The sequence below is a fragment of the Phyllopteryx taeniolatus genome, chromosome 7, assembly GCF_024500385.1.
Source record: "Phyllopteryx taeniolatus isolate TA_2022b chromosome 7, UOR_Ptae_1.2, whole genome shotgun sequence".
Taxonomy (NCBI): Eukaryota; Metazoa; Chordata; class Actinopteri; order Syngnathiformes; family Syngnathidae; genus Phyllopteryx; species Phyllopteryx taeniolatus.
In genome coordinates, this window is record NC_084508.1 from 14,501,887 (window position 1) to 14,529,253 (window position 27,367).

General features: G+C 42.3%; 1 protein-coding gene across 6 annotated transcripts in view; it reads left to right on the top strand.

The window, feature by feature from the left end:
- elavl4 (ELAV like neuron-specific RNA binding protein 4) overlaps positions 1-27,367 on the top strand; it is a 123,499-nt gene that overhangs the window by 4,583 nt on the left and 91,549 nt on the right. For 2 of the 6 annotated variants that reach the window (XM_061778952.1, XM_061778953.1), the window contains exon 1: positions 25,815-26,090. In XM_061778952.1, coding sequence (XP_061634936.1) covers positions 26,067-26,090 — 24 coding nt within the window. In that variant the 5' untranslated portion in view covers positions 25,815-26,066. Of the gene's footprint in view, positions 1-998; positions 1,129-2,071; positions 2,211-2,743; positions 2,885-25,814; positions 26,091-27,367 lie in introns of those variants that run through there. The other 4 variants (XM_061778949.1, XM_061778948.1, XM_061778954.1 and 1 more) reach the window with 4 other exon arrangements.

The window sequence follows — 27,367 nt, forward strand, 5'->3', positions numbered from 1 at the left end:
GACAGCAATCACAGAGCTCAGGGGAGTGAGGCGAGGTCAGAGAGGAAGGCTTGAGAGGCAGCTGACTGAGGAATCAAGCCTCACTCTTGATGATTCATCTGACAGCTCAACCCCCCTTCTCCCTCCTACCGCTGGGCCACTCGTCCCCCAGAGACCACCAGCTTTGCGGAACAGGGATGTGGCCAGCAGCCCTTTTCTTAGAGGAGCGATATGAGCTGAAGCCAAGACAGTATGAGAGCGAGACGATGTGTTTGATGATACATTCATTTATGTGTTTCTGAACATACTGTATGTTTCCTTTGCCTCACGCAAGTAGGACACTATCATACATCTGCTTTGTATACCCTGCTGATAGCCCTTCACATGTCATCTGTCCCTCTAAGCATTGTTTTGACCTCAAGAGGTGGGAATCAGAGTAATTTGTGATACCATATCACAATATTTTGCCAACCATCACACCAGTATCACGATGCAGCAATTATTTTATATATTGGAGGGCAACGAAACCTCCAAACTGTTTTTTTTTTTTTTTTTTTGTAAAACATATATAGTAAATATACCTAAAAAGGAGTGTTGACAGCAGTATCGATATTTAATGCTGGTGTATCTATACTGTAAAATTTTATACCATCCTTATTGGATGCTGTCAATCTCAACTGATGGTCCAGTGTCAATGAAACACTATTAACTGACCTGCTCTTGCCAGTTCGATTCTTTGATGGCGAAAGCAGAATTCTAAGCACGGGGAGAGAATCATTGGCTGTAATTACAAAGCTAGTTGTATCACACTACTGACATTAGTGTTACAGAAGCTGATAGCAGCAATTACTCCAGCTGCATGGCCCCCATTAAGCATATCTATTGTAAAACAATGGCTTTTATTTCAACAACCTTTTCCCTATTAGATGCAAATACAGTACACCTCGTCAAAGTACAAATATTCTGAGTCACATTCTTGGCTCAGGCCTGTGTTTTGACATTTCTTGTTTGTTGCATAGTTGGACTCTCCTGTGACTGGCTGCTTTGTCATGGCCATGCCACACCCTACTGAGGAAGAGGACAGCCACCTGACCTTGATGCTCACATCAGCCCATCCCTCGCTTGTGTTCATCTGCTGGCCACTCAAAGGTAGCCTTCCTTTCCTTTCAATTCTCTTTACCTTTCATATCATAAAAACACATGGCAAATGCTTTCCACTGCCAAACATCTTGCATAATCCCTTTTCCACATTTGAATCCAGTTTCCTTAATTAGATAACACTGTGGAAAACATTAGTCCTCACACCACAAACCAATCCTTTTATCCTTGCCCTGTGTTTTCATGGTCCATGAGGGAGTGCTTCCATAAGTGCAAATGTTCCCTTGCCATGTATCAGACACATAAGAAAAGAGAAGAGAATCAAACATATAGGAGTGGCATGCAGAGGAAGTCGGTGATGCTGTCCATGGTGCTAGAACAGTCTTTCCACCTTGTGGTAGCAAAGGTGAACTGAAGCTGCATCATTTCATGAGTTGCGAGCGGGGGGGTGTTAGAGAGAGAGAAAAAGAGAGAGAGAGAGAGATGCAGGGAGGAACAGAGGGCGGGAACACAAAAGGAACGATACTGGGAGAGAGGAGAGAGAGCGCAATAGGGAGGGGAGTTTAAACTAAGTGCTATGTTTTGGGAGAGCTAATCTGCTAGCGAGCAGTTTGAGGATCGGATCGTATTGTGCGAGCCAGTGTGCGGGGGACAGATAAGGCAGCACGCCAGCCCGCCAAGCCGACCTACAGACTTCCCATTTTAATGTGCTGACTCCTGGGAGATTTAAAGTAAAAAAAAAACGAAGAAAGAGAAATATTGACTCAAGACGTGTGCGGGGGATCCTGGACAGAAACATTATTACAGCGACAGCCAACAGGGTGCATCTGAAAGACAGGAGAGAGCTAAAAAAAAAAAGAGAGAGAAAATAAAGGACTAAAAGTGACACTTCCAGATTTTTTTTCCTGCTTGTTTTTATTGCTTGATTTTTTTTTTTTTTTTTTTTTTTTTTTTTTTTTTCTCCCCTTCCCTGATTTTTTTCTGTGTCCGGGACCATACTCCCATCCTTAGCAAAGAAAAGGGAAGGCAAGAACTGAGGAGAAACTGACACTAAGAGGACAGAAAACAAATTACTGAATTTGAACATGTTCGAAATAAGCCGAACACTCAACGCTGCTTTGCTGAGCAATGAGGTAAAGACATTTTTCTTCTTCTCCTCTTCCTCCATGCCTCACCTTTCTGCTGCCAGCCATTCTGTCATGTGTGCGTCTGTTTGTGTGCATGTCTGTGCACTTCTGTGTGCTCGTAGCCACAAGACCGATTGATAATAGCAGCACATTTTCATGTATGGTCATATGGAGAACAAGGAGCTGCTCTGCTATAATAGTAAATGGAGAGCTAGTGCCCATACTTTGCATCACCCCATTGTAACAAGGTAGCCATCATACCGATCCAACCTAGCCTTGCCTGTGCAATTGGGGCTAAAACTGTGCCTTCTTATGCTTCTAAGTTTGAGAGCTTGTGTGTTCACGTGCTTTTGTGTGAGAGCAAAAATGTTCCCTAATCCCCTCCTTCTCTCTATCGCTTCCTTCTTCATACACACTCCCTCTGTCCTTTGACTATTCATCATCGTCTTCCTACCTGCTGTTATCTGTCCCCCCTTCCCTTCTTCTCCTCCCTTCCCCTCCCACGTCAATGCGTGAGCGTGTGTGTGTTCTGTGAGCAGCATCTCAAGATGATGGCGAGGTACGGGCAGCTCTCGGGACTAGCAGCCAGTGGTGTGGGCTCCGTCCCCGAGTCGCACTCGCCGCTATTTCCCAGGGATCTCCCGTCATCGCCCGCCCAGACGGGCTACAGGTCATCCCTGGTAAGAGGATATAGACAGAGCACTGTATCTCCATATATATAAGTCTTCATCATTTAAATGAACACAGGCGTGCGTTGTAATAACAAGATAAGAAGCAGGATTGGGGGGCGAGTTGTTTGTGTGTGGGTGAGGAAGGGAGCAAAAGCGCAGAAAGAGAACAAATCAATTGTGCAATCCAGTCAGTATTCTCAATGGATGGTATTAGTAAATATTTGCATTGTTGTGTTTGTTCAATTACCCTACGCCTACTCTTTCTTTATTCTCCGCCAGACAGACTGTTATCAAGGGAATTTGAGGTGTTTGTGTGTGTACAATGTGCATGTGTAGTGCAGTGTGTCTGCATGGCTAAATTAATTCATTGTTGTGTAATTTGTACTGCTCTATAGTATTCACTACTAAAATCAAATTAGGCTGTGAAGTGATGAATGAGAATTGGCATTATACATGACTTAAAAATTAGATTTTAACACTAGCTTGTAGGGGATGATCTTGTTACAAATCACTAGATCATCATTGCGGGAACACTGAAGACACATGGAATTATTTCCATTGATGTCAACATTCTGATGACATTCCCAGTAGAAAAGATAACCTAGGGAAAGGAACAAAAAAGGAAAGATGGGGTAAAAGAAAACCCAGAGCATTTAAGCAAAAACGTAACAAAATCCCTGACTCGCCGCATTAAGGCGACATGAATCTGTGGGAGCTTCATTGGTTTGCTTCCCCTTCAAACTGGCTCAGATCCACACCCAAAAGCTTCCTGGAAGCTTTCATAACCCACTGTCATGCTGCTGACGATACCCAAGGGGTTTTCGGCAAACTCTATGCAAATGCGCGGCGAGGATAAGCGGTGAAATACGTCTATGTGGAGTTCGGCTTCAAAAGTGTTTTCATTCCCCCCACCACCACCCACCTCAACCACCCTCCACACTTCTCGCTCTGCATTCTTACAATAGTTCAAAGCCATCTGTCTACGGGTTTTTGTTGTCCAAAATGCCCATTAAGACTCATTGTGTTATCTGCTGTTTGCATGAAACTGCTGGCCCATGAATTATTTGTTGAAACTAGTGTAATTAATAAGTTTTTTTTTTAGTTTTTTTAACAAGAATGATTGGCATGTTTACAGATTTGATGCATCCTATCTGCACGAGTGAGATGGAAAAATAAAATTTAAAGCAGAAGAGCGCCAAGTAAAAAAAAAATCACTGAATTTAATGCAACTGATTATAAATTTCATTAGGGGGGGGAGGAATTAGGGAGGGGGGGATTTAACACCTTTATAATGGATAACTATTCTTCACACCTTGTTACATCCCATGCCAAACTCTATGGTTATGGTTCTTATGATTTTCCACATTTGCATTGTGTGTGAGTGTGTGTGTGTGTGTGTGCGCGCGTGCGTGAGTGTGTGCGTGCCTGCCGTGTGCGCGTGCATGCATGACTACACTGTATAAAGGAAACCATCGTGATTAATGGTACCTTCATTAAGCTGAGGGAGATCATTTGCATACATTAGACAAATGCACTGGAAAATTCTGGTCGATTTATCGTTAGAATCTCCACAAGCTGCATCACATTCTTTAACTTTGTGATAGCTACAGGCAATATGATGCTAAAGCCGCTGCAAACATAAATTGTGTGTTGATTTTTTTTCTGAAAACATAGTTCATACTCATATTTTAGTTTTCATAAACAAATATTGCACTGCTTCATTTGAAATTCAGAGGCCCAAGTAAAAGCAGAAAAGTTGATTACTGACCGAAACATCACTAAATGTTCAGTATGTGTGTTTGCTATATTTTAAATATTATGATATTCAGCATACATTTAACAACCTTAATGTGATTTACAGTTTTATAAAGTGTGTACATATTAAGAATGACCATGCAATCCCAATCGTGTAACCTTACACAAAGGCGATGAAATGAAAGGAGCATGGGAGGAAAATCTGAATTGCAAATTGTTCCATATTTCAGTCAGCCGAAATTTAATTTTCAAGAAGGCCACATTTAAAAAGCTGCAGTGTGCCGTGCTTCCCAGCTGAATGTTGTTAATTTCCAGAAAGCTCCGCTGATTGCCCACTGCAGGCAGCTGACGTTCTCGATGTGACACCGGGCTTTGTTTGGCAACTCTAATTTTTCCCTCTGTTTCAACATTTAAAAAAAAAAAAAAACTGAAAAGTGGATAGATGTTCAGTTGTACCACTTTTTTTCTACTCTGCCCAACCCAATGAGGAACAAGAATGTGTGGCTCTAAATAGATAGAGGTCATCCCTTATACAACAATAATGATTAGCTCCTTCCATCTGCCGCTTGTCGCTTTTCCCCTTATCCTTGATTGCAGTGTTCTCTACATCTAGGAAATTAGCTCGTTTATGCGCCGCAGCCCTGCTGCTGTCACCGAAGCACAAGCAGGTGCAGCCGCCTGAACGACGCCGCAGAGAAAGGCTGCTCATAATACATAGAAATGGAATTAAGTGAGTGTTGCTTGATGAGTGATATACTGGCAAAATCCATCACAGTTTATTAACTTTAATGGCTTTGCCTGCTAATAATCGATGGAATGGAGAATGAACAAAAGGGAAGGGCAAAATTATATCCTATTTAAATGGTTTGTTCTGAAAAATACTCGTATAAGCTATAGGGGCGCCCTATAGCGTATTTCAAACTGGAGCATGTTACGACTGTATGGACCGTATCTTGCGAATGTGTGGCGTGTTTGTGTGTGTATATAAATCATGTCACGTTTGCTCTTGATATGAGCACATGTGGTGTGTCAGTTGCAGGGAACACAGAGATGCTGAGAAACACAGCTAGGGGGGCCTAAAGACTTCACCTATGTGTATGTCTGTGTGTTTGCGTGCGTACATGTGCTGGCCACCAGGGCTGCAGGGAGAGCCTAGTGATTAGCAGCTGAGTCTTTGTCCCTTTGGGAGCCATCACTGCAGAAAGGAGCAGGTGTCTGCAGGCTCGTGAACACAGTCTCACACACACACACATGCGCAACACTCACGCACAGTCTACCCCTAACCATTTTCCTTTCTCAGTCAACATTCATTCACACCCAATTTAGCACACACACTGGGTGTGGCTTAATGTGTGTTTCATCACGAAGCATGTTTTTTATGAAATCCACTCTGTAGACGAGAAGAACAAAAACCCTTGTGATGTGATCCATAAGCAATAGTCTTAACCCCAGAGTAGCCTGCTGAACCAACAACAAAGTCCATGCCCACCCAAAGGTCACCTCTCTATGTTAATGTACTTTGACCTGGAAGTAATAACCTATGATTCCAGCTACGCATTGGCATTGGCTATCATCTGCATTGTGCATTGTCCTCTATTAAATGACAAGCAGCAGACCAATCTTGAAACTTTAGCACCTGACAACAACAAAATACGATTTCAACATGCAGCTGTATAGCCCTGACTGACAAGTTTGTTAATGAAACGATTCACTGAACCGAAATGTAAAATAAACATGAATTTCTAATGTATACATTAAAGACTGATATAGGGAAATGGCATAAACCTTAGCCATAAAGGAAGCTTTCAGACAGACATAATTACTTCAGTTTATGTTGCATTATACACCAACTCTATTGAGAATTTATCTCAAGTCAGTGTTTACATGTGCAGTTCAATAGTTTGAATAAGAAAAACAATTGGACTTACTGCTATTCATTCTTTCTGCTTAATTCCCAAAAATCCAGTTTAGTCGTACGGGGTCGAAGAAAGCATTTAATTTCAGAAATTATTTTTCTGCCTCTCTTGGACAATGATTTAAGATCCAGTAAAAATTATATTATAAGACTTGGTGCAATAAGGCTGTTGTGTTGGTCAATTCTGCATATTCTGTTATTCTCACATAAGCGTGAGCTAATTATAAAAAATATATATAACTGAATTTTGGTGTGAATGTATTTGTTGGGGCGGCACGGTGGAGGACTGGTTAGAGCATCTGCCTCACAGTTCTGAGGACCGGGGTTCGATCCCCTGTTCCGCCTGTGTGGCGTCTGCATGTTCTCCCCGTGCCTGCATGGGTTTTCTCCGGGCACTCCGGTTTCCTCACACATCCCAAAAACATGCATGGTAGGTTAATTGAAGTCTCTAACTTGCCCCTAGGATGAATGAGAGTGCGAATGGTTGTTTGTTTGTATGTGCCCTGCGATTGGCTGGCAACCAGTTCAGGGTGTACCCCGCCTCCTGCCCGATGATAGCTGGGATACGCTCCGGCACTCCCGCGACCCCTGTGAGGATAAACGGCTCAGAAAATGGATGGATGGATGTATTTGTTGGATCAAGCAGCACCATCTATTTCATACCATATTTAGTTGATTAGTTATGATATTAAGAGACATCCATCCATCCATCCATTTTCTGAGCCGCTTCTCCTCACTAGGGTCGCGGGCGTGCCGGAGCCTAGCCCAGCTATCATCGGGCAGGAGGCGGGGTACACCCTGAACGGGTTGCCAGCCAATCGCAGGGCACATACAAACAAACAACCATTCATACTCACATTCACACCTATGGGCAATTTAGAGTCTCCAATTCATGCATGTTTTTGGGATGTGGGAGGAAACCGGAGTGCCCCGAGAAAACCCACGCAGGCACGGGGAGAACATGCAAACTCCACACAGGCGGGGCCGGGGATTGAACCCCGGTCCTCAGAACTGTGAGGCTGACGCTCTAACCAGTCGACCACCGTGCTGCCTATTAAGAGACAGTGACATAAAATATATATCTATACACTACATGTCAGCCTTATGAACATTGACAAAAGTGGTATTACCCATCACAAAGCTTATTACTGGTCTGCCTTTGTCTGTGATAATCTAACGTGATAGCTTCAACTCTGTCATCGCAGAAAAATCAGACTCCAATGTGTAATGAAAACCAAATCTCCTGCCTGAACATTCAATTTCCCCCTCAAAGATTATGCCCTTTGCAACAGTGATTTGCAATATTGTACTTTAGAGATTTTCCAGGTGAAGACCCCTTATTAGGGGAAGATACAGCAGCCTTGTGTGGAAATGAGTGTTGATGCTGAGCTGACAAATGCCATCCACTACCTGAGAAATGGCCTTCTTTGAGGATTCTGGCAGTTGATGAACCACATCGTTTAACTCTCCTTGAAAGTGATCGTTAGATGGCCAATTGTGTTTTTGTTATTGATTCGCTAATTGCCTAGGATGAGGAAAAGCATCTCCTGTTACAATGAGTAAGTGATGTATGGGTGACTTTTGCAACAATTGAAAAGTATGAGGCAACTTAATGGCCCCAACTCTGTTGAATTTATGGCATTTGTTATGGATTTATATATACCGTGGAACCTCCAAGATTGAACACAATCCATTTCAGGATGCTGACCCAAAAACTGTTGCAGTCTTAAAACCGTAACTATATGGGCAATGTTTTAAGTAGCATTTTAAGATTTTACCTGTCATACAAGAGTAAAAAATATAAGATAAACAGCAATATAATGAGACAAAAAACAAAAACTCAAATGAATAAACTAAAATCATCCACTGACTTATTGTCGTACTTTCCATCGATTGCTACACTTCTGTGGTGGGCTTGCCACAAAAGACAAAGAAAAAGCACAGTACATTTAATGGTATGTGCTCCCTATATTTTTTTCTAAACATCATGGTAGAACTCCTAATTGTACAACATTAAAAAATGAAGCTTATAAATGAACATTGGATAATGAACATTTATAAAATGCAAAGAAAATATTTACTACACGATATACATAGCAAAACCAAAATCGCGATACGCTAAGACGCGAACCTGTGTCGCCTTTGAAATGGCAAGCCGCCACCACTCCTTCCAACTTCCAGAGGTAGTGCCTCCGATTTAGATACAGCCATATGAGTTCATAGTGCTACCAAACTTAATACTTTTATTTTAAGGAACAACAATACATTTTCATGGCACTGTATGTAATAGGGCGGCACGGTGGACGACTGGTTAGAGCGTCAGCCTCACAGTTCTGAGGACCCGGGTTCAATCCCCGGTCCCGCCTGTGTGGAGTTTGCATGTTCTCCCCGTGCCTGCGTGGGTTTTCTCCGGGCACTCCGGTTTCCTCCCACCTCCCAAAAACATGCATTGATTGGAGACTCTAAATTGCCCGTAGGTGTGACTGTGAGTGCGAATGGTTGTTTGTTAGTATGTGCCCTGCAATTGGCTGGCAACCAGTTCAGGGTGTACCCCGCCTCCTGCCCGATGATAGCTGGGATAGGCTCCAGCACGCCCGCGACCCTAGTGAGGAGAAGCGGCTCAGAAAATGGATGGATGGATGGATGGATGGATGTATGTAATAGAAACTACATTGAAGTTCTTATATAGGAAATAATGTATTGCTTTTAGTATTTTTTTTTCTTTAACCAGCCAAATGTCCCAGCAACATTGAATAACTTAAGCATGTTTCCAAGCATGAAGACATTTAACCGAAACCTGGTGGATTTCTTTTATTTTCCCCTCTTCTACATTGCCCACTTGATTTTCTCAAAGCATGAGAAAGGGCGATTAAGCATGATATGACATTTCAGGAGCGGGGTTTTTGCCGAGCCTCTCCATGTTTTATCCTCATGGTGCTGCAGGCCATGGCTGCAAAGGACGCTGGATGTGTGTCATTTATAAAAGGTTATGCCTTATCAAAAGCCATATACAGTGGCGCCTTCAATGGAGATCTGCTAGTATGAGGTGTTTTGAAGAGGTAATAAACATCAGTCGTTTGCAGGTGATGATTGGATAACATTATTGCCACCTGCAGAAGAGGTTGTTGAAGGGTAGAATGATTGCAGAAACACATACAATAAACAATGATATCTGACCAAAAAAAAATCTCTTGTGAGCTGTGCGTCTATATGTGTGCAAGTACATGTGTGGGGGTTGATTTAAGCCTCCACCAGATGGAACCCAGCAGTAACCCTGTGAGCATGGATGTACCCCGACCAGGATCAAACGCAAAACGAGCTGCTCTCCTCGCCACTGCTCCAAATTGCACTGGAGTATACTCAACTGACCCATCTTACTGTAGCACTACTTATTTTAACGCATGTACCCTCATGCTGTTGTGCGGTTGTTCAAATCCATATTGTATCCCCTGGAAATGATGGCACAAAGCATACATTGTATACATCTGACAGGCTGTTGAGCTGCTGGGCGGCTGAAGTTGAATGAAGTTGAATGTCACCCCAAGCTGCGGACACTCTGCTGTCCAAATGGACAATAATCCACCAGAATCCTGTAGAGAATACCCGCTGAGTGCCAACACAATTGCTAGAATCAACAGCCAATGGCAAGCTAAGCCTCTCTGGGCACCTTTACAAACCTTTCATTTATGTTTGGTTACAGCCTCTAAGACACTGCGTTATCTGTTCCATAAAACACAAAAACAATTCTAAAATAGCATGGAAATGGATGCTCGAAGGTCAAACACAGTCTCTTGCAGAATGTGTGTAAAATGAAGTTACTGTAACATACTGTAGTAAAACAATAAAGCACCTTACCTGAATTTTGTGGTAACGTATGTATATGGTGATGCTGTACTGTAGTCTTCCGCTTATGTACTTTACGTAACTTCTACTAGATTTTCTTCATAAACACGCTTTGTGAGCTTGGTCCTACCTTATGAATAAGTGCTGAAAAAGCCAAAGACAAATCAAAACAGGCACAAAGCTAATACTTGGATTCTTGACAAACTGGACTCTTGTTAGGTATACTGACTTCTTGTGTGGGCTGTCGCATGGTGGCAGTGAAAACTACAAAGTCCTATTTGACTTGGAGCTTTTTTTTAATTCTTTGAATTCTGAATTTTATGTTTAGGGCAACTGTCTGGTGAACAATCAAGGACGTACCGTGCCTCTGGCCCAAAGTCAGATGGGATAGGCTTCAACTCACCGGCAACCCCAATGAGGACAAGCGGTATAGAAAATTGATGGACGTTCAGGGTATTGAGGTTTTGAAATTCAACTGTACTAAAAAAGGGTTTCTGGTGTACTCATTAAAATATCAGCATTTCTGCTGCAATGCTCACATTTAACTGTGGCAGTCACATGTAGAGTTTGCAAAGCTGTAGCCTCCCTCACCAAGCAGCTTTCCATTAATGTGAAGGGTAAAAGTGGCTGTGACAAATGTAGCGTATAGCCTCTATCCAGGATCAGCATGAAGAGTTCAGTTCTGATCTGAAGAATTTCTTCCACACACTGAGACACAGGCAGGGGTTAAGTTGATGCCTTGCCAAGCCCGGCATGTAGGAGGATGCAGGAGGGAAACCAGCTACTTTAGATGATATTTACTCATCCTTGATAGCGTTCATTTAAAGCAACTTTCATGAAGGTGCTCATTATAAGACCGCCCATTGGATGGTTTGCTAGTTTTGATTAGTAAAAGTAAAATATTGGCTGTATTTGCTAATAGTCAACACAGAAGACCTCGTCGTGTCTCCATTTCACTCACTAATGTTCAATGGTTTGTCATCTTGACATCTTTTCATCCAGTTTTTCATCAAGACATCTAAATGGCTACTGCTTTGAAAAACATGAAGACAATTCGATGATTGTTGTCCATCCATCCATCCATTTTCTGAGCCGCTTCTCCTCACTAGGGTCGCGGGCGTGCTGGAGCCTATCCCAGCTGTCATCGGGCAGGAGGCGGGGTACACCCTGGACTGGTTGCCAGCCAATCGCAGGGCACATAGAAACAAACAACCATTCGCACTCACAGTCATGCCTACGGGCAATTTAGAGTCTCCAATTAATGCATGTTTTTGGGATGTGGGAGGAAACCGGAGTGCCCGGAGAAAACCCACGCAGGCACGGGGAGAACATGCAAACTCCACACAGGTGGGGCCGGGGATTGAACCCGGGTCCTCAGAACTGTGAGGCTGACGCTCTAACCAGTCGTCCACCGTGCCGCCCGATGATTGTTGTATTTCACCATATTAAATGATTCCATCCAAAAGGAAAATTACATGATTATAAGTTACAATTAATGTTATTGTAGTGTGGAAAATGTTCTCAATACTCTGAGTGCCTTCCAGGGCTCTAGTTTGGCAGGTCTTCACACTTGTGAACGGGGGATTTTCTTTTTGTATGCCTTTTATTTCCTCAACAGTGCCCATTTAGTGCTTTGATGACTCAATGTGAAGTTGACTGTGATCCCGAGATAATTTAACATAATTTGCTCTGCTGTGGTTTTAAATACGGTGCCAGTGCGGCAGAGCAGAGCTGCATGGCCTTTTCTTCTTTTTGAAGCGACAGAAGAGATACGATTTGATTTAACATACAACAGCAGTGCAGGTGTGGTGTGACTTGGACCATGAAATTACCTCAAATCAGCATCCATACTGTGTGCACCATTGATTCATGGAAATAAAATCCCCTGGTCTTAACACTGAAGCAAACATCAGCGGTCAACACAGTCCAAGCCGTCCATTGTTGCGCACCTACGGCCGCATCATGCTAATAGCCAACTGATGTCTGAGATTGTCTCTGGACAAGTTGAAGCCTGCAATTCTCATTTGTTGATTGTTACCGGCAGAGGGTGGACACCTGCCAGCAAAGAAGCCATCATCAGTCTGAGTAGCCCAGAAATATGCTTGAGCTGCCAGAACTTGTAAAGAGCAACTAAAGCTGTCCTTCAAGGGCAAATCGAAAATAGCCTAGGTAAGCAGCACACTGTGTAGCTATCAAAAGTATTGGGCTCGGGAGACTGCTGTGAGGTTTTAATTTTGAATCAGCCAAACTAAAGTTTTCCATAGAGTTCTGGTGGAACAGTGGTGTTGTTATCATTTTTTTAATGATAAGATCTTGGTAGCCCATGTAAATATGTTTTAGCTTCAGATCATTGGCATATATCATAATTGATTTCATTTAGATGATGAAATGTTTTACTTCTATAGCACCAATGTATTAGCAGTTTAAATCACCATCTTCTATGTTTATGTATAGATTTTCAGATGAAGGTTTTTACATGATTTACAGGAGCATATTGAACATTACTGGCACTGTTATGTTGTTGCTGAGACGAATGCCTTTGAATCATGGGATCCGGTAGAACCACACAACCTCCCTAGATGGGAGGATGGGATGAGAGAACAGTATGCATAAACGTAGTGGTACCAATTGCACTATTAGTAGACCGTAATTCTGCAAATAGTGACCTCTTCTCTAATTGAGGCCATATCTCAATAAATGCCAGGTGTGTCGTTCACTTACAAATACAGGCCTCTTCCCAAATAAATGGTTCATATTTCCTCATTTACATGAGTTTGTTAAGTTTTTAACCACAGTTCTAGTATGCTATTGTTCACAAGAACAGCTGAGCCCCTTTGAACTCTGTTGCTAACTAAAACAGCAGGACGTACTAAAGCACATACACAGTCTCAGATTAATTAAGGTGTCTTTTACAACAATTAAAGTATCCACTTGCCTCTGTTCTTGCTCCACCATTTGCATCCATCCATTTTTATATGCTGAAGAGGGAGACACCTTCAAAATCGTTTGACCAGTCAGTCTAGGTTCTTATTTGTCTGCATTTTCTCTACAAGTCATTTCATTGTGTTTTAAACACTTGTTTCCCCTGACATATAACGTAATTATGTATTTGTTATTTTGTTTTTAAATAGATTCTGTATGTTTAATATGATTAAATATTATTAGGTCATGTCTGTGGCGGCACGGTGACGGACTGGTTAGAGCGTCAGCGTCACAGTTCTGAGGACCGGGGTTCAATCCCCGGCCCCGCCTGTGTGGAGTTTGCATGTTCTCCCCGTGCCTACGTGGGTTTTCTCCGGGCACTCGGGTTTCCTCCCACATCCCAAAAACATGCATTAATTGGAGATTGCCTGTAGGTGTGACTGTGAGTGCGAATGGATGTTTGTTTATATGTGCCCTGCGATTGGCTGGCAACCAGTTCAGGGTGTACCCCGCCTCCTGCCCGATGATAGCTGGGATAGGCTCCAGCACGCCCGCGACCCTAGTGAGGAGAAGCGGCTCAGAAAATGGATGGATGAGGTCTTTTCTGTAGTTGAGTGAATATTATTACCACTGCAACTAATAACATTAATAAGTTGTATTGTTGGCTTCAGCTCTGCTAACAGAAGCACACGTTTCATCTCAAAGGACATATTTTGACTGGACATTACTGTGTATCAGGTTAAAATGCAGTTAATAATCTCAATGTCACTGTAGTTGAAAAATGTTCCACATGTAAAAACGTTGTCTTTGAAGAGTAAATCAAAAGGGGGCTACCATATTTTGAGGCTGTAAAATACTGTATATCAGGCTCACGAGCCCCCCTTTAGTTTTCTGTTGAGCTTTGTTGGCGTACTGCATGTAGCCAGTGCAAATTTGAATTGGATTTACTCTTGTGTACTTGTTTGGGGGAATTTGCTCTGCAGCTGGCTGGCAATTAAATAGAGCGTTGTTCATTCTCTTGCAAAAAAATTGGATATTTTCTTTCTTTTGCTTTTGAGGTAACATCTCAGCTGGCAACATCCCTCCTCCTCCTTTAAATAGAAAGTATTATCATGCAGAGAGAATCACAAGACAGGTGTTAAAACACTGTTTGACACTTAACAAGGACCTAAAGAAAAAGCGGTCACAATTATCACTGTGCACATTGCATATTCAAATCTGATAAACGGTGTGTGCTATTATTTGTCTCCTCTTTCACTTGTGTTATCATACAACTACACATTGGCTGGCTGAATATTGTGCCTTAGCACAGAATAACATGCTTGCAGCACATTTCATCTTGGTTCAGATCAGGATATTCAACATTTCTAGGCCAAATCAAATGGGAATCCTTGTGAGCTGGTCGAGGATAAGGAGAGAGTGGGAGACACAACAGTGTGTGGTTCATCCATTAAGTTGTGTGACAAGGAGGGGTTCATTGTGGAGAGGCAGGGCACAGTGAAGGGCACGGACGGTTCATGGCAATTAGCCAGTTCTCTCTCTGCGAATTTGCATGCTAGAAGCGCCGATTGAAGCACACTTGTGAGGTCGAGCACTTAAAGCCCAAGCTCTCCGCCACTCACAGTGGGAGACTGGCAGGCACTTTGTGCTCCAAAGAGTTGTGTGTTGTCTGTTTTTGTCTTTGACATGTTTTTAACTTTGCGTGTGTATTTGTGTGGATGGAATCTACCGTATCAGTGTTTGTGGATGCTAGCCACAGCCAATCAGTGAGATGGAGTTTCACCCTGTAGACACTAGTATAGCTGTCCTTCCTGGGTTAAAGCCATAAAAACATTTTAACTTTGAAAATCAATGAAATGTCATCAGTGTATTGATTTTAGTAAAGTATTTGTATATATATATGTTTATTTGGTTTTAGTAATATAGTAGTGGCATTGATGAAGAAGTAGTCGTATAGTAGTCTTAGTCACAATATTATATTCATGAGCATTGAATTGGAATTTCCATGTTAAATTCTCATTCCTGCACATTCTAGATCAGATCTAGTTGAAACTTAATTTGACATTACATTGTTTTTGCTACAGTATTCATTATATTATATCAGTGCAGCCGTGCACACATAGCCACATTTATTATATTGTTAGGCTAAGATAAAAAATACATTATACAGCGGTGCTTTAACACACAAGTTCACAGCACTCATATCTCAAATCATCTTTCCCCAATGAAATGAATGGAAATGCCATGAATCCATTCTAGCCTCCCACAAAATTATCCAAACAATTGTAGCAGGTTTTTAGTAAGGAAAATAGAATTCTATAATGTACATTAGTAAAACGTAATAACATACTTAAATAGAATTTTAAAATTGTTAACCGTTTGTGCATCATGATTAATTCATCATGATTTTGTGGCTCCTCTGGTGTGTGCATTTTGGCCACCTGGGGCTGTGTAATATAGACTTACAGCTATATATGGAAACGGTCACAATTTTTCCGTAAGCTGAAGTAATATTGCTTGTTTTTCATACAGGAAAAATAATATATGCTTGTTATATTGTCTGTCTACTTGGGTTGGTCCACCGTTTGTGTTCAGAGTCACTGGTTAAAGGGTTACACTGCGACACCGATGCTATTCATAGCCCATCTACAATGTTATGCATTGTTTGTTGGCATTGAGCTAAGCAGACTTTCCAAACGCAAAGCTATGTGGTTGTTTTAAATACAAAATGTGTAATTCTCTTCGTTTTATGTTTAGTTTTACAGTAAACATCAACTTGGAGTGGCATTAAACAGACTGAAGCCTCCATTTAAAGAATTGCTCACTCTCTGCCAAACTGCTGTTTGTCGTGAAATGAGTTGAGTTCACTGCCACAATACAGCACTCATGTCAAAGTTTTGCTAGCAAGTCAAGACAAAAACAACGGCTCCTTTCTTAAAAAAACATGTGGTCACTCAGATCGCAAGGTATACAGTATCTAATCTTTCTTTTATGTTCTAATTGTCACCACAATTTATTGGGAACATTACTGTAAAATTGGCAACAATCATTAAAAATATCCCTTGCAAAGGAATACATTTTTATGTTACTACTAATAAATCCTATGTACTTGGAATGTCATACTGTGATAATGCATTTTGCTCATCTCACGCATAAACGTGCAATGAAAAATTCCACTTGTTTTAACATAGAGATGGACACTGTAATGGCAGTAAGATCCAAGCAGATTTAATATCCTTGACAGGATATCAGCCACTCCCTCCATCTGTCCATAAACAGTATTGTAATGCACAGCGTGTAGCCTTAACTAGGACATGGCAGCAACATGGTTACATCTTTTCATCTCTGGTAGTGACACACACCACAAGACTGGAGAGGGGAGCAGATTGTGTTTATAGCCAAGTAGTTGCAGTTGCTTTCATGGGCTGTAAAATAAATACAAAATAAAAACATGGTCTTTTAGCACCATCGAGTTCTGCAAATTACATGGCAAAACAAGAGAACTGCTCTCACATTCATGTTTTCATTGAGAGAAAAAGGTTATTTGGATCCTATTGGTGATTGAGGAAACAACCTCGAAACACGGCCTTTAAGAAATATGAAATGGAGCATGCCCCATTTGCGCCCCATTCTTAACTGCTTCAATTTTAAAATTGGATTGTATTCAAGAGAAAAAAGGAGAGATTCATTTGAGATTTAACAACCTCCATGAATCTGACTTTGTATTCTCTACAGTATAATAGGAAGTTGAAGGGCTACTAAGACCTGGCCTGGCCCGGCCCAAAGTACTGTTTGTTTGTTTGTTTGTTTGTTTCTTTTTTTGTTGTTTTTTTATCGGTTCAAAAGACTTTGGGCAAAAGTGGCATCACCAGTTTACCTTGGGAATTTTCTGAAATATAATTATCAAGTCTCATTCTACGACCTTTGATTATTGGGGCCCAAAGACTGCCTTATTGGGGGCTTTAAGATACCCCCAAACTCTTAAATATGGGTGACAACTTGGTATCCTGGCCATAATTTACGCAATTTATGACTTGCCGCCCAGTCACGCCCCTTGTGAACTGTAAATATTTGTACGAGGAACCAGTGCATCCACTTGATATGAAAACCAGCATGCAGGTCTTCATGACATTTCCATTGGACCTTGCTGATAAAATCCTTAACATTTTTATTTTGCTGTGGTTGCTATGTCATTTTACACTGTTTGCCCCAAAAAGTACTGTACTTCAACTAGTGGCCTCCACTGGAGTTGATGCTGTGTCTCAATTAAGTGTCAAGTGCTGTCCACTTGACAAACATTTAAGTCTGTACCTAAATTGACACCTCGTCTTTTCCCCTCAGGAAAAAAAAACGAGGTAATTTTAATTAGAGGTGTCACAATTAATTGATTAATCGACAACTAATAAATCATCAAATTAATCGACAACTTTTGACAAATTTTGATAATCATTTCTAGCCATTATCTAACTTAGAATTGTCCAAATCCTCTGCTTTCAGACTCTCAACAGTAAATATTCTCTGATTTCTGTAGTCCTTCATGAAAGCAGAGTGATTATCTTTTGTTTTTAATTAAAAGTAAGACATTTGCAAACATCTGTTTTTACTTTGGAAAACAATGATCAACATTTTACGGACCAAACAAGTAACAGAATCGTAATCAATTCATGGAAAAAAAATAATAGTCAGTTTAGTCTATTATGAAAATAATTGACATACAGTATAGTTGAAAGTGAAACATCCTCAGTCAGAAGTGTATATCAAACTTTTAATAAGTACTCAAGAAGTAGCTCTCAGTTTGAAAAAGGTTGGTAAGTGCAACTTCTCGTGTGTATTTCTTAGTTGTTATTTATTTGGTTTTGTTTAATCATTAAACAATACCAAATAAACAACAATAATCAGTTCATGTAATCAGTAATCAGAAAACAATATTTTGCAATAGACTAATGCAAATTACATTTTAATCTGATTATACAATTAATCAATTGAATAGTCGATAGAATAATTGATTCTAAGAATATTTGCCGGTAACCGCCCTATTTGTAATGGATGTTGTAAATGAGTATGCTGTTTTGACGATGGTCTGAAAACATGTAGAGATGGTGCCTTTTCCCGGAAATTAGCATTATAGTCACTTCCTTGCCTGCTCCTCAGTATGTGCAACCATGTTTATGTTATTGGAATAGCTTTTATCCATCCATCCATTTTCTGAGCCGCTTCTCCTCACTAGGGTCGCGGGCGTGCTGGAGCCTATCCCAGCTGTCATCGGGCAGGAGGCGGGGTACACCCTGAACTGGTTGCCAGCCAATCGCAGGGCACATAGGAACAAACAACCATTCGCACTCACAGTCATGCCTACGGGCAATTTAGAGTCCCCAATTCATGCATGTTTTTGGGATGTGGGAGGAAACCGGAGTACCCGGAGAAAACCCACGCAGGCACGGGGAGAACATGCAAACTCCACACAGGCGGGGCCGGGGATTGAACCCGGGTCCTCAGAACTGTGAGGCTGACGCTCTAACCAGTCGGCCACCGTGCGCGGAATAGCTTTTACTCAGGTCTTATTATTGAGAAAACACAGACATTTACATCTGTCTTAGATGGGGAGTTACTGACTATGGTCATCAGGCTAATGTGTTATCACCAGACCGTAAGTGCTCGTGTGTACTTGTACATTGGAAAATTAGACTTCAGTATATTCTCTTGTGCCTGTTGTCTAATTAAAGGCATAGAGATGGTCTCAATGTCAAGCACTTGAATCCACTAGGCTGGCTAAATCTTGCTTACAAGAGATGTTGGAGAGGTCAATGGTGATGTGTAGATGCTGACATGCTAATGTTATAGTCCACCAGAGCTGGCCTTAAAGTATTTTCCTTTGTAACATTTTCATTTCTTATAACTAATACTTTCTGGTTTCTATAGGTAGTACCATGTGCTTTGAGACATTGAAAATGATTGTTTAACTGGGAAAATAAGATGCTCAATTCAAAACTGTTTTTGACATAAATATTAAAATGCAAAAAAATGCTCAGATACTGTACGTCACAGGTGTCAAGCTCAAGGCCCGGGGGCCAGATCCAGCCCGCCACTTGATTTTATGTGGCCCGCGAAGGCAAATCATGTGCGTCAACTTCCATGATTCTTGTTAAAATCTGCACCGAAATTTCAAATAGTCATCTATCATAAATGATAATGTTGAGATACTGCAAGCATTTTTGTGTTACCAAACATGAACAATAGTTGAAAACCCCATTACCCTTGATTTCTGATTCTGAAACTAGTTCATAGATTTCGTGTGTAAATATGATGAGGCGATTAAATATTTTTATGGTTTCACAGTCATAACGGCCCTCTGAGGGAAACCGTAACTACAATATGGCCCGCGACAAAAAATTGTTTGACACCCCTGCTGTAGGTGATTCATGTACTGACAAGCTAACCACGTCAGAATGAGCGAGCTGGGATCTTGTCTTGTCGTGTCTTGAAGTAATTCATAAAAGGTACCCTAACTAGTTGCTAACAAGTAGTCAAATCAACTTGAAGTATGTACTACACAAAATGACCTTTTTCCCCAAGCAGAATTTCTAATAAGAAATCATAAACCAGTTTATCATGCCCATCCCTAATGTACACACAGCCTGATATAGGATACTTTCCTATCATTTGTCATTTTGTCTTCACTTGTTTATACACCATGAATTCCACTTGAATGGTATTGCCTATATGTGACAATCGTATGTGTGCATGGACTAGTGTTGCTTGTGAGTTGAAGCATGTAAGAGGAAACATCTTTCTCAGACATGAACCAGCAACCTGTCTGTTTTATATATATATCTATATATGTTTATATATATATATATATAAAATTTTCATTTATTTTATTTTTTTACTGCAGACGACATTTCTTGAATAAAACTCAGCACGTCCATATTCAACAGCAGGCTTTGTAATTAAAATAAATCCAGCTAATTAGTAGTATAGTGTTCAAAACAGTACTACTTATGATGTGGGTTTCCTTAACACTATGCAGCCCATAAGTGAGGTAAAAAGAGAGCCAAATAGTCCATCCATCCATCCATTTTCTGAGCCGCTTCTCCTCACTAGGGTCGCGGGTGTGCTGGAGCACATCCCAGCCATCATCGGGCAGGAGGCGGGGTACACCCTGAATCGGTTGCCAGCCAATCGCAGGGCACATACAAACAAACAACCATTCACACTCACATTCACACCTACGGGCAATTTAGAGTTGTCAATTAACCTACCATGCATGTTTTGGGGATGTGGGAGGAAAACGGAGTGCCCGGAGAAAACCCACGCAGGCACGGGGAGAACATGCAAACTCCACACAGGCGGGGCCGGGGATTGAACCCCGGTCCTCAGAACTGCGAGGAAGACGCTCTAACCAGTCGGCCACCGTGCCGCCGCCAAATAGTCTACAATGCTAATTTTTTGTTTTTAAGTAATAGGGTTACAGAGAGGCTAAAGACTGTTACTAATTTACGAATTAGGTCATACGTAAAGTTGAGTGCTAAAATGGGAGCATTGCTGAAATCCCCTCATAGAAAAGATACTACAACATTAGGTACACCTGAACACTATCCAATGCAAAAGATGTATGGAAATGACACTGGCTGTGATCAGAATAACTCCCTATCAACTACAACCCCAATTCCAATGAAGTTGGGACGTTGTGTTAAACATAAATCAAAACAGAATACAATGATTTGCAAATCATGTTCGACCTATATTTTATTGAATACACTACAAAGACAAGATATTTAATTTTCAAACTGATAAACTTTATTGTTTTCAGCAAATAATCATTAACTTACGTTCCAAAAAAGCTGGGACAGGGTCATGTTTACCACTGTGTTACATCACCTTTTCTTTGAACAACATTCAATAAACGTTTGGAAACTGAGGCCTCTAATTGTTGAAGCTTTGTATGTGGAATTCTTTCCCATTCTTGCTTGATGTACAGCTTGAGCTGTTCAACAGTCCGGGGTCTCCGTTGTCGTATTTTACGCTTCATAATGCGCCACACATTTTCAATGGCAGACAGGTCTGGACTGCAGGCAGGCCAGTCTAGTACCCACACTCTTTTACTACAAAGCCATGCTGTTGTAACACGTGCAGAATGTGGTTTGGCATTGTCTTGGTAAAATAAGCAGGGGCGTCCATGAAAAAGACGTTGCTTGGAGGGCAGCATATGTTTCTCCAAAACCTGTATGTACCTTTCAGCATTAATGGTGCCTTCACAGATGTGTAAATTACCCATGCCATTGGCACTAACACACCCCCATACCATCACAGATGCTGGCTTTTGAACTTTGCATTCATAACAGTCCAGATGGTTCTTTTCCTCTTTGGCCCGGAGGACACAACATCCACAATTTCCAAAAACAATTTGAAACGTGGACTCGTCGAACCACAGAACATTTTTCCACTTTGCATCAGTCCATCTTGGATGAGCTCGGGCCCAGAGAAGCCGGCGGCATTTCTGGGTGTTGTTGATGAATGACTTTTGCTTTGCATAGTTTCAAGTTGCACTTACGGATGTAGCGCCAAACTGTATTTACTGACATTGGTTTTCTGAAGTGTTTCTGAGCCCATGTGGTGATATCCTTTACACGTTTATGTCGGTTTTTGATGCAGTGTCGCCTGAGGGGTCAAAGGTCACGGGCATTCAATGTTGGTTTTCAGCCTTGCCGCTTACATGCAGTGATTTCTCCAGATTCTCTGAACCTTTTGATGATATTATGAACCGTAGATGATGAAATCCCTAAATTCCTTGCAATTGTACGTTGAGGAACATTGTCCTTAAACTGTTCGACTATTTTCTCACGCACTTGTTCACAAAGAGGTGAACCTCGCCCCATCTTTGCTTGTGAATGACTGAGCAACTCAGTGAAGCTCATTTTATACCCAATCATGGCACCCACCTGTTCCCAATTAGCCTGTTCACCTGTGGGATGTTCCAAACAGGTGTTTGATGAGCATTCCTCAACTTTCTCAGTCTTTTTTGCCACCTGTCCCAGCTTTTTTGGAACGTGTTGCAGCCATAAAAGTTAATGATTATTTGCTAAAAACAATCAAGTTTATCAGTTTGAACATTAAATATCTTGTCTTTGTAGTGTATTCAATTAAATGTAGGTTGAACATGATTTGCAAATCATTGTATTCTGTTTTTATTTATGTTTAACACAACGTCCCAACTTCATTGGAATTGAGGTTGTATATTGTGGCCTATAAAGTGAATTTGCCATTTTGCAGTGGTGTTTGACTATATAGTATAGGTTATAGAGTGCCCTCAATATATCCCTCAATGCATCATGAAGAGGTGAACAATTGATGGTCACTAGAAAAGCATTAGCGCAATCTATCATGGAATATATGATACATTGCGCTGATACAGAATACAGAAAATGTTTTTTATGTTTCCGGGATATTGTTTGATTTTCGGCACTAGACAATTGCATGAGTTGTGGCTCAAAAATATCTTCATAATAGGTATAGCAACACACAATACAGATGGACATAAAATGCTTTATTTTATTCCTTTTATTCATTAATTCATTTTCCGTTCCGCTTATCCTCACTCGTGTCGCGGGCTTGCTGGAGCCTATCCCAGCTATCTCTGGGCGAAAGGCGGGGTACACCCTGAACTGGTCGCCAGCCAATCGCAGATCACATTCATACATATGGGCAATTTAGACTCTTCAATTAACCTACCCTGCATGTTTTTGGGATGTGGGAGGAACCCGGAGTACCGGAGAAAACCCACGCAGGCATGGGGAGAACATGCAAACTCCACACAGGCGGGGCCGGGATTTGAACCCCGGTCCTCAGAACTGTGAGGCAGATGTGAGTTCGCCCAACCAGTCTACATGTGTTTTGTGGACTTGGAGAAGGTGTTCGACCGTGTCCCTCGGGGAGTCCTGTGGGGGGTGCTTCTGGAGTATGGGGAGCCGAACCCCCTGATAGGCGCTGTTCGGTCCCTGTACGACCAGTGTCAGAGTTTGGTCCGTATTGCCGGCAGTAAGTCTGACTCGTTTCCGGTGGGGGTTGGACTCCGCCAAGGCTGCCCTTTGTCACCGATTCTGTTCATAACTTTTATGGACAGAATTTCTAGGCGCAGCCGAGGCGGAGAGGGGGTCCGGTTTGGTGACCTCAGTATTCCACCTCTGCTTTTTGCAGATAATGTGGTTCTGTTGGATTCGTCAAGCCGTGATCTCCAACTCTCACTGGAGCAGTTCGCATCCGAGTGTGAAGCGGCTGGGATGAGACTTGGTCCGCAGTCGGAAAAGGGTGGAGTACCCGCTCCGGGTCGGGGATGAGATCCTGCCCCAAGTGGAGGAGTTCAAATATCTTGGGGCCTTGTTCACGAGTGAGGGAAGAATGGAACAGGACCTCGACAGGTGGATTGGTGCAGCGTCTGCAGTGATGCGGACTTAGTATCGGTCCATTGTGGTGAAGAAGGAGCTAAGCCGAAAGGCGAAGCTCTCGATTTACCGGTCGATCGACGTTCCTACCCTCACCTATGGTCACGAGCTGTGGGTCGTGACCGAAAGAACAAGATCCCGGATACAAGCGGCCGAAATGAGTTTCCTCCACAAGGTGTCTGGGCTCTCCCTTAGAGATAGGGTGAGAAACTTGGTCATCTGGGAGGAGCTCAGACTAGAGCTGCTGCTCCTCTGCATTGAGAGGAGTCAGATGAGGTGGCTCGGGCATCTGATTCGGATGCCTCCCGGACGCCTCCCTGGTGAGGTGTTCCAGGCACGTCCTACCGGGAGGAGACCCAGGACACGCTGGAGAGACTATGTCTCTCAGCTGGCCTGGGAACGCCTCAGGATCCCCTCGGAAGAGCTGGAGGAAGTGGCTGGGGAGAGGGAAGTCTGGGCTTCCCTGCTGAGGCTGCTGCCCCCGTGACCCGACCTCGGATAAGCGGAGGAAAATGGATGGATGGATGGATCATTTTACAGGAACAAAATTTTTTATCCAGTTCTTTTATTGGCTCTCATTAGATTGTCCAGCTGAAACTGATGAAGTGGCCGGTGAATTTTATAGCTTAATCTTTCATGAATAGTTATGTGCACACATGCCTATGATGAAGTGCACGCATCCGCTGCACTCTATGCCTGGAGCAGCACGGCGCCGCCCCTTGCGCCCTTTTGCAGACCAACCAATGTGAGCCCACCTGTTATCAGGTCCCAAACATCCCTTAGCGAATTTTAGTAAGAGAAGTAGATGGGTTTGTGTGCGTGTTATCTTTTCATCGGCACGGATGCTCCAATGTTGACATAGTTGTAGTGTCAGTGTGTGTGTTTGGGCTACAGGTTTGTTGCATAATTTATCTATAACGTGCCACAGCTTGTGCAGTTATCCTCTTGAAAACGGCTGCCTTTGAAAGAACCTAAACCAAGAATATCTACTCTCACCATGAGAGTAGATATTGACATGTTTACTTTGTAAATTTTTTCTCGCTTTTTTTGTTCCCATTGTGCGCAATGGACTAGGTAGCATAGTAGTCGTCTTTCCTTTATAATCAATTGTTCTGAATGAATAATAAACATCTCAACCAATCCTCCAATCAACCAATATTTTTTTCTTTTACAACCATAATAAAGCCCACTTTTAGTTAGCGTAATGAATTAGCATGTTTGTGGTTGCAGTGGTGTAGAACAACAATACATTTATACTGGGAGATGTTTCTAACATTTTGCCTATCTAATGCAGCTACAGTAAAATACAGCCCTCAGTGTGATGGAGTGTTGTTTTACAGCACCACAAACTACAATAACACACATTGTTAAATTGATCATTCAAAACTGAGCATTATTGTCTTTGTTGCCTTATAATTGGCCAAAATCTATGAAATAGTTTTAACTCCAAATAGTAATTTTCCTATAAGTGGAAAACGGAATTAGTGGGGCGCATTTAAATTTTCAATGTTAATAATCAATGCTTTAAAAGGCCCGTTTGTTCTTAAATGTGTGGAATGCAGCAGGGGATAGTGAAGGCTACTCTATACACACCAATGCAAATGTACAGACGACACTCAGTAATAGCTAATTTATATACACAGTGCTGTGCAGGCATCCTATTACCATAGCGCCTGAGGCTGCAATCACTCTCCTCGAGCCCAGCTCCACGTTGCTCGGCCCTGGCTCACTCAGGCACGGAGCTGAGCAGCGATTGATTACTTTGCTGGGATTCAAAAAGCCTTTTCTCTGCCAAAAGCAGGCTGAGGCTAGCGTGTGCCGACGAGGGCTCGGAGCCAGCCAGAGAGTGAAGGTGTTAACACCGAGGGAGGGGTGGGCTGATGGGCAAGCCAAGACGCCAATGACAGATTCTAGGATAGAATTGGGGAAGGTGGAGGGGAGTGGGCGGGCACTGATCTCCAGTTGAGGAGGGGACTGGGCGGGTGGCTGTAAGAGGGAGGGAGGGGGCGTGAGGCTGGCTGCACTCACATCCAAGCTCATCATTCTGCTCTCAGCATCTGTGGAAGAAGGCGATGCCTGCGCCGCGCACCTCCGCTAAGCTGCTCTTCGCTCACCACTAAGACTTGACGAAGAGAGGAAGCCGAGAACAGAATAATAAGCGGAAAGTCTCTCACTGCAAACTAAGACAGGAAAGGGTTAGTAGCTTCTTTCGGTGGAAGCATTTGCTGTAGCTGCTGTGTGTGGGGAATAAGAAAGCAAGAGCAAGAGAGAGTAAGCGAAAGAGAAAGATCGTGAGACAACCACCGGCGTCTCCCAAATGGAGTGGAATGGGTTTAAGATGGTAAGAAAGAAACCTTCAGGCTTGCCATTACACACCATTGTGCCTTGCACACTCTATTTTCTACTGGAATGCATTTGAAGACATATTTTTCAATACTGTTTAACTTACACCAGAATGAGAAGTTCCTTTTGTTGGTGATTTTTGTAAAGCACTGGGAAGATCTGCATATCACTGCAAGGTGTTCAGGTATAAGGGAAGAATAGGGAGCAGTGAGAAGAAAGAGTTAAATTGTTTTTTTTTTAAGCGTTTCTTGCCTTTGCAACACTGAAATATTAACCTGCATGCTTGTAGTATACTTGAGGAAGGGGCGCACTGTGCCTTGTTTAGCGGGTTGACTGGGGCTGTTATTTTTGCCACATTCACGTATGCAAAGTAGCCCATGCTAATGAGGTGAGTAGATATGTTATCCGTCATGCTGCTTGTGTACTTGGGGGTAGGTGTGTTTGAGTTACACACATGCCCCGGATTACAATTTGTAATGCTGAGGGATGATGGTGTGTGTGTGACTGAATTTACTAGGGGCAAAGCATTTATGCTTATGTGTTGTACTTTGCTCAGCTTCCTTCACTTCCAACTTGGCATCCATTTATCCGTCATCCATCATCTTCAAGCATTGCTAACAGATCGAGCAGCCATGTTTGTTTCGTCTGTCTCCTCAACTGTCAGGTGTCACCCAGTTTTATTTCTTTTCAGATGCTGCATCAACAATTCCAGCGCCTGAGTCTATACAATTACATTTGCATTCTAGAGGTGTCCATCTGATTGCAAAATTACTTTTACATTTGTCAGAAAGAACATTTGCAGCAGTACAATTAATCAGTCTACAAGTAAATGTTGGATTGCGTATGTATCTGGCGTCTTCTCATTTGATGCAATCAAAATGCTAATCAGACTCAGAATCACCCCCTGGTACCCCCATCACTCTGTTTGTTGACCGGGACCCTGGACACGAAGAGCTTTGCAGTTAAGTGAGGCATAAATGCTTAGCAGTAAAACATGATTGATTGAGGGAGAAAATGGTGTGGACGGATGGACATGAGAGAGCTTATAGATTCACATGCAGCTCAAGAGAAGGTGAAAGAAAAGGGTGAAAATAGAAAAGGAGTTAAAAGTCATCACTGTAGAAGGTGTGATTTGAGCCTTCAGATGTGAGCCAGTGGGGCGCCTGAGCTATCACCTCTCTCTCTCACACACACACACACACACAAACACACACACGCATACACACGCGAGGATACCAACATGCAGTGACTCTCTTACCCTCAGGCGGAACACGG